Raw genomic sequence first — 17,072 nt, forward strand, 5'->3', positions numbered from 1 at the left:
ATTTTATTAATTAAAAACAATAATAAGAATAGCTTGGAAGTAGTCTAGCATGAAGTATAGATGTGAAAAAATTACAGAACTATATTCTTATTTTAATTATTTCTTTACTCCATGATATGCAACTACTCATATGATGTTACTCATAACCTCCCTGTATTTTCTGTTTAGTGTTTTAACCTAATTCTGAAGACTTTTCTCTTCTACAGTCATCAGGCAGATAAATGTGAGCAATAGTTATTGAAATTAACACAGCTACCTATCTGTCAGTGTCACCTTATTTCTTTCCTTGTTTTAAAACTATTCTGATGTCTCCATCACAGAATGGCTGAGGTTGGAAGGGCCTTCTAGCATCTAGTCTAACTTCACTGCTCAAGCAGGGTCACCTAGAGCAGGTTGCCCCAGACTCTGTCCAGATATCTCCAAGGCTGGAGACTGCAGTCTTTCTGGGCAACCTGTGTCAGTGCTCAGTCACCCTCAAAGTAAAAAAGTGTTTATTGATGGTCAGAGGGAACCTCCTGTGCTTCAATTTGTACCCATTACCTCTGGTCTTGTCATTAGCCACAACTGAAAAGAGCCTCGCTTCATCTTCTTCACACACCCCCCCTTCAGATATTTATACACATTGATGAAATCCTCCCTGAGCCTTTCCTTTTCCAGTCTAGAGTCTCAGTTCCCTCAATCTCTTCTCCTTCATCATGTTTGTGGACCTTCACTGGACTGTCTCTCCAGTACGTCCATGTTTCTCTTGTACTGGGGAGCCCAGAACCAGACACAACACTTCAGATATGGCCTCACCAGTGCTGAGTAGAGAGGAAGAATCACCTCCCTGGACCTGCTGACAATGCTCTGTCTAATGCAACCCAGGATGTTGTTGGTCACCTTTGCAGTGAGGGTGCATTGTTGGCTCGTGGTCAGTTTGATGTCACCTGAGACCCCCTGGTCTTTCTCTGCAAAGCTGGTTTCCAGCTAGTCAGCCCTCTGTGTGTACGGGTACCTGGGGTTATTCCTCCCCAGATGCAGGACTTTGCATTTCCCCTTGCTGAAAGTCATGAGATTCCAATCAGCCCAATTCTTATTGTGTCAGGGTTTTATACATTATAAATTAAGAAAATCTGCTTATGCCTTTTGCATGTAAAAGCTTGAGTTGTGTTTGCATATTCAAGGTGCTTTCTGAATTCATTAATGAATAAGCAAAGGCAGCTGTTTGCAGCATTTTCTAACCCTCGTATTCTTGCAGTAAATTGTAATCTTAGTACCTTAAAGTACTTCTATGTGGAACTATTTGCCAGTTCATTGACTCAGAAGCTAGCATTCCACCTTCTTTCAAACTATGCTCCAAAAAGGAAGCAATTTCAATTTTTTTAATTTGGCTGTTTATTTTGGATCTCTCCATGGCTGACACCTGCAGTGGACACTATGGTCACCCCAAGAAGTAAACAGGAAAAGTTCTGTGGACAAGCCCTTAATGAATGAGGGTGTTTTGTGAGTTTTATTTAGTAGCATCTAGAATTAAGTGCTGCTAATGTGGTGACAGTTGAACGTGAATTTTTCTTAAATGAGCATTAAAAGGCATGAAGAACAATAGTTATGTCTGGGTATGTGGTACAGGAAAAGTCTTAAAATGTGAGATAAAATGAAATTATACTTTCTGCTTTGTACTCCTCCTCAAAAAACCCATAGTTCAAGTCCCAGAGATAATGTGAAATTTTTTCTGCTGCCTTTCCTGATGACATTTTAAGTGCCTTGAATGCTAAATAAATTCAAAGAGGAATAGACATTAAAGAAAAAATACATAGACATTTTAAAACAGAAAACATAATTGAAATCTCCTTAGTTGTGACTTACAAAGAGTAATACAGAACATTAGTAAAGAAAGCCCTGAGATAACCACTTCTTTTTGATGTAATTTCAGGTTGTGCTTCCTTTGATTGATCAGTATTTTAAAAATCATCGCCTGTATTTCTTATCTGCAGCAAGTAGGCCTCTCAGCAGTGGAGGCCATGCCTCTAATAAAGAGAAAGAAATGGTGACAAGGTAAAACTTAAAATAGTATTCATATGTATGCATATGTGTGTTTGTCTTTAAACGGCAGTTGGTTGTGGGAAAGTGAGAAGTGGGAGGCAGAGAAATATTTTTATGAACATGCAAATTAAACTTTTTTAACTTTCTTTTTTCTGTTAGGAAAATTCATTGCATAGAACGAAGAGAGGAGTACAGTGTTATGGTTCTATGCTGTTTTAAAGGTAGTGGTGATGATTTTAGCATGCAGGGAACTTAAATTTAGTGTTATGTGCAACAGTGCATCAGTTGTATAGTCTGTGGCACAGGGTATACAATTGTGTATCAGTTTTCACTGTTGGAAATAGATATATACTGAAATAACTATTCCTGCAAAATTATGTGGTAGATTTAAAAGCCAAACTTATTTATAACTGAGTTTCAGTAAGTACCATTATTACTGTCCACCATAAAAAGTAAAAATGACAGTTGTATTCTTTCTGCTTTTTGATTTTCTGAATAGTAGTAACAGCAGTAATGTGACAGAGATATCCATTTGATTCTTTCTCTGAAATTATCTATTCTTAAACCATCTCTCTAAGATATTTTTGCTTAATTTCTCTCCTGATTGAATTGAAACCTATATTTCCCATTTAATAAGGTGGGCTATAAGGTTCACACAGGACCTACTGCATACCCGTAATGTATAGGTATCATGGTTGCCTTCTTGGCTGTTATTGGGTACTGAATCATGCAAAACTGTATTGCTGTTCTTTGAGGCTGACAGCCAGTTGATGGTCATACAGACATGCAGGGTTTTCAAGATCGTATGACTACCGAGTGAAGTTTCTAGCAACAATGCTAAGCATAAGTAAGTAATGGCTGTCTTGACCCTGTGCCATCTCATGGACTAATCTAATCTGGCAGTTTAGCTGAATGGCATTCTCCAAATAATTAAAAATCTTTGTCAAAATGAATGCATCTAGATAATTTTTCCACTCTGTAAGCTGAGGGTCTTCTGTCCGTAATGTCTTGGATAATAATTTTTTCATAGTTGTTAAGTCAATAAAACCCCGTATTTCTGGAATATGGCAAACATGGATGTATCAGCATACACTCTGCATAAATTCAGGACTTATGCACATGTGCTGTCTAGCTGTGTGACATTCCTGAACTCATAGCCCAGCAGTACTATCAGAGCTGCTGCCATACTTAATTGTGATACCTTCCATCCGGAATTGTCAGCCAAAGAGAAGAAGAAAATATATGAAGGAAACCTTGGATGAATGTAGCTATAACCAGTGCTACTGAGCAGTTTATTTCTTAATTATCAAGACACAAAGAATCTAGAAACTAAATTATATGATCCTTTTACTGAAGGGTTGTTTTGGGCCATTTTAATAGATTCCTAACATGTTTTTGTTCCCCCCCCTCCCCCCGCAGTATTGTAGGGAGTTGGCCAAAGCTGAATTTTGGAAATTCTGTTGAGTTTTCCCTTTAGATTTGTTTGAGTACAACTCATACATAGGACTTTCTTCAAGCTTAGGGCAGTTCCTGGCTGCTTTCTTTTTCAAATTATGATGTTTGCATTCATTAAGATACAGAACAGTGTAATTTTGAGTATTGGCGTATTGAGTATTGATGTGGTGACAGTAACAAGTGCGATAACTATTCCATGTTCAGCAAATGTAAGTCCAGATCTGGTTTTGTGCAAATATGAGTCAGACCTTTTCCTGAAATATGGTGGCATTACATTACATCTTATTTGTAACTAACCTTTTCAGGATGGGCTATTCAAATTTTTCATCCCTTAGACCACCTTACAAGTTCTTGTACTACTGCAGTTGTATAAAATCAGTTCTGGACATCAGTCTAAGTACTGGCCATTTGGACATTTTAATTTATTTATTTATTTAACCTAAACTAATTATACTGGAGATAATAGGTTCAGTCTGACTTTGTGAAAACATAGCATCTGCTGAATGCTACAGTCAGTTGTGTAACATTTGTATGCTAGGAAATAAGATAGATTGTGAGCTATTTAATGTCTTTGTTAGAATGGACACAAGATTTACATGATGCTAACATGCTTCTGTACAGCTTTTCCCGTTGGACTGGGTGAACCAGGATCCTCATAAAGAATATATAGTATGTGTCTGCCTCATGGAATAAAAAGTGAACCGAGATCCCAGAACATGCACCAACCAGACTCATTTTTAAAACAGAGCAGTTGCTGTTGCTATAATGGATCACTGTGCACTGGCTAATTAGCTGGATTCAACACCACATTAACCTGGCTGTTCTGATTCTGGACATAATGTTTCCATTTGGCACCATGCTCTTGTCTGTCAATGGAACAACATGTTCAGATCTCATCCATAAACTGTGCAGACATGCTCATGGTATCTTGCTTTTAAATCAGAGGTTGATAGCCAGCCTGTGTGCCTAATAATTAAATAGCTTAATAAAATGACATGATATTGTTCATGTCATTTATAGCAGATGAGGGGTTTTGCAGCATAAAAAATAACACCAAAATTGATGTTACTCTTGGAGAAAATGCTCTGACTAAACTGGAGCATGAAGAGTGAGATAACCCCTCCGAAATCTGGAGGCCAGGTAAATTTGGGTAGGGCAGTGTGCTCCTGCTTCTGTGAATTAACACAAAATTTCATTCTTCATTGTTCTGAATGGGGCACTGCTCGTCAGCACAGGAAGTAATTCAAACATGTGAAATGAAATCATCGATCATATCCATTTTTGTTGGTTTTTAACCATGTAAGCAGCTATTTTTCATGTTAAGTGTGTTTAAAAAGTAATGTTTGAAAAGAAATTCTCAGTGTTCAAGATCACAAGATCCAGATGGGACTAGTTAAGCATTTTCCATCAAACACTTCAATTAATCTGATTTCCTTACCTTTTGTTTTCAAATTGTCAGTGGTATCCTGAATAGCACACTGACCACATTTTACTTCTTAAAGCTTTGATGGTTATTTCCTTGTGGATTATCATACAGGACGCTTTTATATTAATTAGCTTTGCTTTAATTTTTTTTGTTTGTTTCTTTAATTATAATATGTGCTTATTTAACCATGTTTGTTAAGGATATGCACTTAAAAACTCTTTCTTTAGTACTCTGTCCCACATTCTGCTCAGATAATTGATTCTTTCTGCGTGACATCATGTTGCTTTTCCTGCTCATATATCAGCTGTTATTTTTTTCTTTCTTCTCCCCCCACCCTTATTTTTTTCCTTTTCCCTTCTCTTCTCTTTTATTTTTCTTTTGTCTTCAGCCTGTTCTGCAAACTTGGAGTTCTTGTCAGGCATAGGATTTCACTGTTTGGTAAGGAGACCCTTGACAAATACTAGCATGGCCATCACTTGGTTTTCTTTGCCATTTTTGCATTGTGTTATGTGCTGCTTTGTTGCATGCTGCATGGCTGAAATGCATGGTCTTCACAGACCACTAATTGTTTAGGCTGGTAGATCACAGAAATTATTAGATGGAATACAAAGCTTTTGTAGTTATCAGTTTGGGGGTTTTTGCTTAGTTTTCTGTGTGTCTTAACTAATATCTGGATTTCATTATCCTGACAAAGAATTTTGCTGAGTTGATGATAATTACTAATTTGTTATTTTATTCTAAATCATTTGGGAATAACAGAGCATCAGAACTGCACATTTGTACTGGAAAGTCATTAAGAAAAATTTGTAGTGGGCTGAAATGCTTAGTTACATTCTGTGGGATTCTTAAATATTCCCAGATGTGCCTGACTCCACATACGCATGTGTATTATCCTTCTAGTATTATGTGAATCTAGCAGGAGCTCGGTGTTTGTCTTATGCTGTGTGAAAATCACTTAATTGAAGTCAATTTCAAGTCTATATCAAGTGTATACATTATATGCAATGTGTAGCACAGTCTTTTATTCTGCAATTTTTTCTTATGCCATGATGATAAGATAGTTTAAACAGTACCTCCTGGGCTTATATAGCTTCTAAGATGGATGCATTGCAAACTTTAGCATCCATGAACATACTTAATTGGGTAATTACCTAGCGAATTAGAATTTGATTAAGATAACATGCATCTAACTCAATTCCTACATATTTCATTCAATTTGAAGGGAAGGAATTCACTTGCTGCAGCAGTGTGGTGTTTAAAAAGCTTACAGACCGTTATGAAAACCATTAAACTGAGAAGAAAGATCGGAAGTTATTTTGGGATATCGCTTTTAAATATGTTTTGGGATGAGCTGAGTGGATTTGCCTGTAAAGTCAAAAGATCATAGGAGGAATGGAGTTATTTCTGCAGCTGTGTGGCATTGTTGCAGCTTTTTCTGAAGGGTGGAGTATGTCACAAACGTACATATAAGCTCTGGTTTATACCCTAGGTTGTTTCTTCAAAGAATGAACTAGCTCAGGTATACTACTAAAACTTTGCAAATCTTTTTTGTTATTGTGTGAATTTGTTTTTCTGACTTTTTTTCTAAAACGAGTAACAGTTGAAGTTAAGAATCTAAATCATTGGAACTTCTTCAGTACTAAAGAAAAGATATTTTCCATTCCTCATCTCAGCTTGTTTGTTTTCTGTTGTTTGGCTGGGTTCAACTGGTAGAAGGAAAGAAGTCTGATGGGGTCAGATGAGTATTTGCTATGGCTACAGTTTATTAACTTTTTTCCTAATGTGCAGTAACTAACAGAATACAAAACCTTTATGCCAAGAGAGAAGTGTACTGTAGTTTTTTCCACAAGTTATGACAAGGTCACCATTAGACTGGAGCACGGTCATTTACTGTGGACCTACAAACTCGAGTCAAATTCACTTTATAGTTTGCCTTACCTTGAAACTGAATTACTTCATGCAGCAAAACCTGATCAAAAGCATTGCACTTATGCCAGCAAAGACAAGACCTGTGTAGAAGAGGGGAAAATGCTATGAGGACAGCCTCTGAGCACAGCTGGAGCCTAAACAGTTTATTTGTGCTTTTTGAAGGCATCTTGAATGAGCAAGAGTTGCTTGATAATAACCTTGATAGATAGTAGGGAGTTTGCTCTAGCAAATAGCAAAATGCTATATAGTTTTGCTATATAGGTGTTTTATGTTATTGTGAATTTGAATGGTACTTCTGAATATACAGTTGCTGTATATATAAGTCTTGATAAAATGGGAAATTAGGCATGCAAGTCTTCCAGAGTGAGCTCGAACAGTTAATTGCATTTGATATCTAAGAGTGTCACTGAGATTATGGAATTGTAATTCAGCATAGATTTAGTATTTCTTTACAACGTGAAAGTAGATCTTGACCCCAATAATTTACTATTTGAGAGCTGTAGCTAATGCATCAGTAAGACTGCATTGATTTACTTTCATTATTGTTCATGGACTGAATTTGTAAGATTTTGGTGAATTGAGCATTTGAATTTATATTTTCTCAGTTTAAAAAACAAAAATTATATGACTGGTTTGATTCACTTCTTTTATATTTTTTTAAATGTCCGGTAAGGCATTCTTTCTATGTAAGTATATAAGCAATCTAAAAAAAAAATAAAAAAAAAAATAATCTTCATATGGGTAATACAGACCCATGTAATCTGAAACAAAAATTAGCTGGGTAAGACATCAGATAAGACCTAGTTTCACTCACTTTTGGCGACTTAGAGAAATTAATCAGAGGAGTTTCTAAAAAAAACCCAGAGGCTTTCTCTGCCTAACAACATCCTGAAAGTGTCCTTCCAGTGAGGTATCCTGGAATTAATATCCATAGCACTTTCACAATACAACAGTAGTTCTTCCCTCCTGATATAATAATATAGCTTTCTAAAATACATAAGACTGCACCTTCTGAACTGACTTTGGACCTCAGGTTGGAAGCAAACTGATTCTTGACATGTTCAGTTTAAAAAGATTATTTTTTTTTTGAGATGTGGTATTTTAAGGCAAAATATTTAAAGATAATTTTGTTGTGTTTGTTTTAGAAACACAGTGTAAACAGCTAGATTTATGACATTGAACAAAAGCAAGATACAGATTTTCACTGAACCTAAACCTGTCTTTCATAGCAAATTACATTTTCTAATATTTTGTAACAAATCCTGCCTGAAGGAGACATTCCAGAAAAGAAGTTTCATGATAAATTTGAAAGTCTGCTTTTAGTGTTACATGGATAAAATTGACCAAACTCTAGTATGTCAGTCAGTTTAGACTGAAGGGGCTGCATTTATGATGGCCACTGAATTGTGCTATGATACCCCGGTCTGTGGAATCAACCACACTGCAGTATCTGCTACAGGGATATGCCTAAAGCTTGTCTGGTTTTCAGAATAACTAGATGAGTTTCTGACCCTTCCATCTGGTTGCAGCATATGGAGTGCCTGATTCCTGATAAATATATGGCTCTTGAAATGTGTCTACACAGTATAAATAGATTGCTAGTGTAAATTTTCAGGGAACTGGAGTGAGCATCTCTGTATTGCACTGTAGCATACAGTGTATACACACTTCCACAATGGATGTTAAGGTACTATTTCCTGACAGTCTAATCCACAGTCTGTGTCTGGGTTGCTTTGAGTACTTCCCTCCATCCCTGCTGTCATTAGCACAGTCCTGCCCTCTCTTCAACAGCACTGGCATTCATATCACCAGAGCAGTAAAATAGTAAGGAAAAAGAATAGGAACTGACAAAAAAAATTTAATCTTTTGTGGTGTCTTTTTTGGTAGGACTTTTTTAGGCCACCTCAGCTTTCTCATCTGTTCGCTCTATCATTGCATGACCACCAGTGCAAAGAGGGTAGGATTGCCTGGCTGGGGACAGCCATGGAAGCTGTGGTTCAGGTTTGTTTAATCTACTGCAGATGAACACCACAATACCTCCTCATTTGATAGCACAGAACAACATTCTCAGAGCTGCAGTAAACCTCCCACTCTTTCCTTGCAATTTATCTTTTAAAATTACTATTTCACTGAAGCAGTTGCTAAATCTAGTTGTACATTTGCCTGTATTTTCAAGTGAAATAACCACCAGTGAGAAAGTATAGTACACTGTATGCAGATGACAGTGTTTTCAGAAATCTATCTTAAACATTCGATTTGTTTTGTTTTGTTGTTTTTTGGGTTGGTTTTATTTTTAATTGAGAAACTTTAAATATACAGAGAAGCGAGAAAAGGTACTTTCATTTTTGCAGATATTTAGATTTTTTTTTACAAATAAATACATTAAATAAACTGTGGATCAAATTTGTGTAGCCTAAATTGGTTCTGGATTTAAAAAGTGAATTTAGAGGTGGCTTGTACATGGCAACATTTTGGGATGTACATATGCATACTAGGCATATTGTGTGTAAGTTCTCTTTTTCCATATGTAAGTGTGAAAGATATAATTGATTATGGGAGATGCATTTTATGTCAGAGACTGTTACTGATGTGGGCCACACCTGATCCTGCTATAAGTGGCTGAAGCCTATTGGTAACATCAGGGACTAACCTTTCTGATGACATTTTATATAAATGTTCTCTTCCTGCAATAGCAGCTTGTGAAAGTTAACAGCTTTTTTGTTACTAAGAGGGGGAAGATAAATGTTCAGATGAACTTGAATCAGTTTAAGCAAAATTTATAGAACTGAAATGAAAACCAGACAATACACTGCAGCTCTAATTAACCCCACATTAAAGTGCTTCCATCTTGACTGCCTCAGCTATTTGATGAGAGATGCTTTACTGCCTCTAGTTACTGCATTTGTGTAAACAAAGCTAAGACAACAAACTGCATGTTTTTTTTAACTTGAATGTTAAAATTATGCAGAAGTTCAATTGCTCTTCTGCTGTCATTTACTCTTTCATTAAAACCAGAGATAAAGTTAGCAGAGTGTAGATATGCTATAGAGTATGCTCAGCTTAATTGGTGGATAATTTTCCTCCCTGTTTAGGAAATGATGCAACATCAATAGTCAACTGTCTTCACATACTGGGCCAGACTTTGGATGCAAGGTAATGCTGAATATATTTTCTAAAGCACGAAGAAAATCACTGAAGAAAATAATGTGGTCAGATTTGGGCTACCTGTGTAAGCTACAGAATTTCAAAACTCAAGAATTATTAGTACTGAAAAGAATTACCATTGCAAAGTAGCTTAATTACTAGTTAATTAATAGGATTTGACAGGACATTTGTAAGTTACACTTTCAACTTCAGTTCGGATCAGTGGTGTCCTGGAACTGCTGGCTGTTAGTTCATCTGGTTTTGATCATGTGACTGTCCCAAACCCACAGAAATATTAGAAATATTTTATTCTTCCACTTACACTGTTAACCAAAAAATTCAGGAGTTAAATGCACATGGAGTGCAGTAAATATGTCTCGTAGAATGTCTTCATTGCAAAGTTAATTCAGGTTCTAACTTGAACAAAAAAACCACCTTTACATCAAATTCAGTGATACCTTTAAGGTAAATTGAACTGCTTGAACCATTGTGAGGTTTGTGAATGAGACAGTCCTGAAATATTGGAAGATAATGTGTAGCTTTTAATTAACTGTATATTCAGCTATTTTGTGCTAATAGTTGACTCTTAGATCTTTGCAGTTGTGGAACAAAACATGATAGTTTAAACTGCCTCCATGGTATTTTAAGATAACTTTTTTCACTTTGCATTTACTCTCAAAGAATTGAATGGATTACATGCAGATAGCTATTTTTCTCAGTATTCTTGCAGTGACTTAAATGAACAAATTTTACTTGCCATTTGCTATGGGGTGGAGTCATAATCATGGTCATTAATATGTCTCAGCTGTTGCATAGTAATCCTTTAGGTTGCAATATCTTGGCTTTTTTGTCATTTTGTCCATGCTCTATGCAATCATACAGATGGAATACAGATACAGGTGGAGGTCTCCAATTCAGTTCTTGGTAGAGATTTAAAAATAGTGCCAGATGGAAATTAAGGAATTCATGGAGGTTACAGCGAAGTCTGGTAATATTGCCATTGAAACTGTAAACAAACAGACAAACAAAAAGACTGGACTGTGATTTGTTTTACAAAAGAATTTCACTGGGATTTATTTAATGCATGCCTTTATGGATACTTTTTGTAAACAGGATCTCTGTAATTGAGCTAGTTAAAACAACTAAACTAATAATTCTTCTGGATTATATCATTATGTAATTGATTATGATGTTATAGTTATGTAATCAGTGAATTTATTTATTTATTTATTTATTTATTCTGAACAGATTTTATTGTTTTTACTCATTCCTTTCTGATGCCCTTATTGTGGAAGCAGAAATATGACTGTCATGGTTGGGAAGACTTTCTGAGTTCTAGCTTGAGATAGTTCTTCTCTTCCTAGAGTCATAAACTGCAGAATTACTACTTTTTTGTTAGGTGTGCTTTTTTCCATCTGAAGGCAAATGAATCACTTAATTTATAAATTTAAAAGGACTTTATTTTCTCAACGAGAAAATGGATAAAATATCCTTGTGTTCTGCAGGATACCTATGAAATGCTTTTTCAGTAGGTTGTTCTGCTATGAGAAGATTTTCCAATGTCAAGAGGAAAGATTTTTCTTCAGATCTTTATTATGTATTTCATATAAACCAAGATTAGGCTTTGTTCCATACTTGTCTAATAAAATATTATTTTTCATTCTTTTTGCATGCTATATATAGGACTGTGATGAAAACTGGTCTGGAATCTGTTAAGATGGCATTGAGAGCCTTTTTGGATAATGCTGCTGAGGATCTGGAGAAAACAATGGAAAATCTTAAGCAAGGCCAGTTTACACACAGCAGAAACCAGCCGAAGGGAGTTACACAAATCATTAATTATACCACAGTTGCTCTCCTGCCAGTGTTATCTTCATTATTTGAGCATATTGGACAGCACCAGTTTGGGGAAGATTTGATATGTATGTATTATTTACAAGTGTCGTGCCACTAAAAGATCTGTAGTGACATGTAGTAAGCATTGCTAGACACTCAGTTCTATAGAGAAGGACAAATCCTATGTCATTTTGGCAAAATTGTCATTGATTTAATCAAACTTTTGCTGTAATTGACCTAGAACAGTCTGCAGGTTTTAGTGGACTTTGTGTAAATACTAAAGCAGATGTGACTGTGATCAGACAGTCAGAACTCTCGAATTTGTTTATAACTTTACCATAGATTTACTGTGACTTTCTTCTTATGTGGAAAGTTACTTTAACTTAATTTTCTTTGCTCTGTCTATAAATGAAGTTATACTACAAGAATGATATTATTCTGTTGTACATGCACCTTGACTCAGTTTCAGCAGATGGGTGTATCTCAGATCCTAAGGAAAAGTGGATGGAACGCCTGAAGAATTTGTGCACTGGAGAAGGGAATGTGTGTGAGGCTCTATATGAGATTTCTGTAGACATTCTGAGTATGGCAGATACAATGTCCTTCATTTTCTCAAACCAAGTCTCTGCAAGACAAAATTTTGCAGTCTGCAACACAAAACTTTAAATATTTTAGGAATTCCACAGGAGTCCAGACTGCACTAAAGGAGGCAGTTCTGCTCTGTGTAGCTAACTCAGTTATGGAAATAACAGAGAAGGACCTGGAACAAAAGAACTTAAAATTATATTTTTTCGCTTTCTAGAATCTGGAAAAGTATTATTTAAAATAGCATTAAGAGAACTGTTTTTGAAAATTTGCAGTTTTATTTATGGATTTGAGTGTGATGAGATGTAAACATCCACTTTTCTCATTAAATTATATCTGTGAAATTCAGGAGCCTGACAGTATCCAGAAAAAGTCATCTGTGGGGTTCACATACATCACTTGTTCCTCATAAACCACTTTTTCAGACATCAACATGTTCATGCTTTGCATAATTTTTGATCTCTGGTATTCCATGTTTTGGAACTTAATAATTAGCCTTTGATACTTTATCACTTAAATTGATATTCTTAATCAGCTATTCTACATACATCACACTGCTGTCAAACACCCAATTTGGAATCCATAAACTGAGAACGAGTAATTAATTTAAATTGTGCCTATTTATTTTGTCTAGAGCATAATTGGAAAGGCTATTTTTTCTTACACACAATTTATCTTTACATCTTGTTAAGAATAAGATTATCTTATTTGTATTACTTTGTTGACAAGCATCTTGACCTGGTGCTTGTACCTGAGAGTATTACTACATGTACAGAGTACTCCATGGTATGATCATGTACAAAGGTGGGTCAGTGTACTATGTAAAAATACTCAACTCCAAGATGATCCAAACTAAAAAGGCATGGTATAGTAAAGAGCCAGTCTGTATAGCTTTGATGCACTATCTTGTAGGCTCTCCCAGCATGTTAAGTCTTATCCTATTTTACTCCCAACATTTCATTGCATATTGGGAGAAGATATTAGCACTGTGAGAGAGACTAGAAAAAATACATACAGAAAGATGGGGGGAGATCTTGATGGTTCTTAACACTGTTGTTAAATTATTACTGCAGATTACAGTGAAAAAGCAGTTTTTCAACTAGATTTAAGATTATTCTCACATTTTTGTGACTGAAACATTTGATACTTTAAAAAATTATTTCATAAGGATTAAAGGATTATTTATTTTTTTTAATCCTTTGTCAGTCTAAAGTATAAATTTAAGTACATGCTATTAACTGGTATCTGTTTCTAAATAAAAAAAAAAAAAAAACAACAAAACCCCACAACTGATTAAAAGATTGAAATACCTGTTTAATAGGATTGCCTTTCTTTTGTAATGTATTTTATACAGCGGTGTTACATTTGTAAATCTATTTGTTCCCTAGTAATCTTTTTAGTTTCAGCACTTTATTTGATTTGCCATGAAACTTTCTTAAGTTCTTCAGACAAACTAGAAAAGTTTCAATGACACATTTTTTATAGCTATTAAATTAATAAATTATTAAATTATGCAGTTAAATGTTATCCATAAAGTGTTGGTATGCCATTAATTTCAGAAAGTTAGTGCACTAGTGAAACAGGTGTACTGTCTTACCTGGTAACTTTGTACTAAAGTAAGTGGAAGTTTTGAGTAAAGATTATGGCACTCAGTGGTCAGAAGACTTTTTGTATTTAGACAGTGGTTTCTGTGGATTTCTTTTGAGAGCTTAATATTACTAATTCAGTTATTGTCATAAGAAATGTGTTTTAATTCTACAGAAATGTATTGCAAAGGAAAATCTCTTTATACCTATCATTTTCTTCTTTTCTTTAGTGGAAGATGTTCAGGTCTCCTGTTACAGGATACTGGCCAGTTTATATGCCTTGGGAACCAGCAAGAGTATCTATGTAGAGAGGTAAGAAGAAAAATTGTTCCTCTATTTTTAATATTTGTGTTTATATTTAGCTTCACGAGAAAGCAGTCCAGAAATTAATATAAGAGGAGATTGTTGTTGGAAAGATATCTTGAGAGAAAAATGGTGCTCAGATTTTAAATGGAATGAAGCTGCCTTTATTATAATACGGTTAAAATGTTGCATTATATGTTTGTCAAAATATATTTCTTGATTAAAACAAAAAATTACAAATCAAATTATTTGTCTTTGTAATAAATATCACTTGATTTGACATTCAGCTGGAGAAATGTAAAAATATGTCATTCAGCTCAGCTGTTGTTCTAAATCGCCATTATGTATTGTTTAATTGTGATGTATATTTATTTCTCATTAAATTTAATTTATCACTCATACAACAACTACTTCTTTTCTAGCTCAATTACCCAGGGAAGTGAAGCTTTATAATTGCTTTTTTGTTCATCTCTGTATCTGCTAACCTCCCTCCAAGTTATCTTTGGTCTGTTGAAACTTTATTTACCAAAAAAATAGAGGTACCTAGATAATTCAGTTCTTAAACCAGAATAGTTGTTCTATAGTGACTAGCACCATTGTGAGAGAAGGCTAAATAGGACTCATACATTTCAGATACTGGTAGCAGTAATCTAGCAGGAAGTTCATATATCTGTACACTGTCTAGCAAATTAATCTTTACATAACTCCAGACCAGCTCCATGACATACCCTTGCTTACCTCATGGCAGTATCATAGGAAACATAATAAAGAAAGGTAGGCATCAGAAGTTTGTAAATAACAAAATACACATCTGTGGAAAACCAAGTTTCATTAATTTCATAAGGGATATAAAATTATTTGGGTTTGGTATTTGTCAAATAAATGATGTGGTGTTTGTATTTAAGATGAAATATGTCAGTGTAAGTGGTAATTTTTGTGTATGATTGTCTACAACCATTATTGCAAGTGAGAAGCATATAGCATGCTCTTTGTGTATGTGATGGATGTATGTTTTGGATATATGATGAAGACCTAATGAAAAAGAAAAAAAGGAAGAAAGAGCAAACAAGATAAATAACGATGGGAACGAAGTTAGATTTAACAAAATCAAGTTTAATGGGTTAGATCTAGAAGGAATATAAATTCTTAAAGTGAAATAAACTAGACTGAAGATGAATCTTGTTAAATCACAAGATCAGTTTGGAGGCCTTTTTATTTACTTGGAAGTTCATGGGACTCCTGGATTTCTGTCATCTCTGTGGCTCAGCTTCAGCAGCTAAGGATTTCTCACATATCTAAAGTCCGCTTTGATTAACTGAATTTGAAGTCAGAAAAAATAGTTTTAAATATCACTTGAAGGACTGAAGTGAAGTAACAGGGGAGACACAGTTTTGACACATTTAAGGAATTTTGATTATCAAATAAATGTTGTCATATACTTGAAGAGTATAGAGCAATTTTTTTATGCAAATCTTCGGGAGTTATTGATCAGTAGAAGCAATTTTCCACTCTCTGAAGGACTTGACTTTCATGCTAGACCAAGGTCTGATTATTACTATTTCTCAGAAAAAGAAAATTATATCACTCAAATAAAATGACAGTTGTATGTGGTCTCTTGGTCTATTCAGTAGTTTTTTCTTAATAGTAGAGATTATAAAGTCAGTAAAGCTGAGAGGAAAGTAACAGAACAGAAGGCATTGTTATGATGCCTTTGGGTTTTCCCTGAATGTTCTTGATTTGTTCTCAGCTAAATATGACAACTTTGTAATTTTTTGTCTTGAATTTTCATTCATATATTAACAGAGGCTTGCTGGACTTCAATTTCTATTACCTGTTCTTGTGTTGATGATCCTAACAATGTAGTGGCTTATCTCTCTGAGATGAGCTCATCTTAGAATAAAAATAAGACTGGTATACAACTACTCTGAGGTGTAGACAGTCATCAAAGATGTGTACACTTATATGATGTTTCTTAATTCACAGGCAACGATCAGCACTAGGAGAATGCTTGGCCGCTTTCTCAGGTGCCTTTCCAGTGGCTTTTTTGGAAACTCATTTGAACAAACATAATATCTACTCAATTTACAATACCAAGAATGCGAGAGACAGAGCAGGTATTTCCAGAAACTCACATGATGGTTATGAAGACACAATGTCACTATAAATGCTACATGTCTTAAAACATGTATTTTTGCATACATTTTATAGTGCAAGAATTTTCTTGTAATCTCTTTATTGTATTTCTGTCCTAAAGACTTATGGACTAAGTCTCATAAAACCAATTATTTTACATTTCTAAAGATACTGATGTTTTCATTTTAAGATACCTTTATCAAAATATGACTTTGGCATCAATTTATTGAAGGGACTTCACACATTTTTAGTATCTCAGATATTATATATTTGATGATTAAATTATGTATTCTAATCAGTAACTTCAGTTCCTCAGTTTTCATTTACAATATTGTGTCCCTAAAACATACATACTTGCAATTGAAGCAAAATACCTTTGCTTGCATTAAGTACATAATATACCCCTAGAAAGTAAATACTCTGCAGACTAGTATATAAATTGTTTTTTTGAAATACAAGACAGTACAGATACTTTCCAGTAACTTTATGTATGTTTATTTTGCATATACCTTTTTGTTCTATTCTGAAATTCTTTATGTTTCTTATGGTAAAATGTAGTTGTTAAACAAGGTCTTATACACTACTTGTTTCTATGGTAAACTGAAGAGAAGTTAGAGTAGAACTGTACAAAGTCTGCATATATGCTGGATGTG

At 34.8% G+C, this 17,072-nt stretch overlaps 1 protein-coding gene across 1 annotated transcript in view; it reads left to right on the forward strand.

Moving 5' to 3' along the window:
• Window positions 1–17,072, forward strand: part of RYR2 (ryanodine receptor 2) — a 406,115-nt gene that overhangs the window by 302,744 nt on the left and 86,299 nt on the right. The window contains exons 62-67 of the mRNA XM_026846439.1: window positions 1,913–2,034; window positions 5,292–5,341; window positions 9,925–9,985; window positions 11,660–11,898; window positions 14,214–14,295; window positions 16,270–16,400. Of these exons, the coding sequence (XP_026702240.1) occupies window positions 1,913–2,034; window positions 5,292–5,341; window positions 9,925–9,985; window positions 11,660–11,898; window positions 14,214–14,295; window positions 16,270–16,400 (685 nt within the window). The remainder of the gene's footprint in view (window positions 1–1,912; window positions 2,035–5,291; window positions 5,342–9,924; window positions 9,986–11,659; window positions 11,899–14,213; window positions 14,296–16,269; window positions 16,401–17,072) is intronic.

Source organism: Athene cunicularia, assembly GCF_003259725.1.
Source record: "Athene cunicularia isolate RWA chromosome 3 unlocalized genomic scaffold, athCun1 chr3_part1, whole genome shotgun sequence".
Taxonomy (NCBI): Eukaryota; Metazoa; Chordata; class Aves; order Strigiformes; family Strigidae; genus Athene; species Athene cunicularia.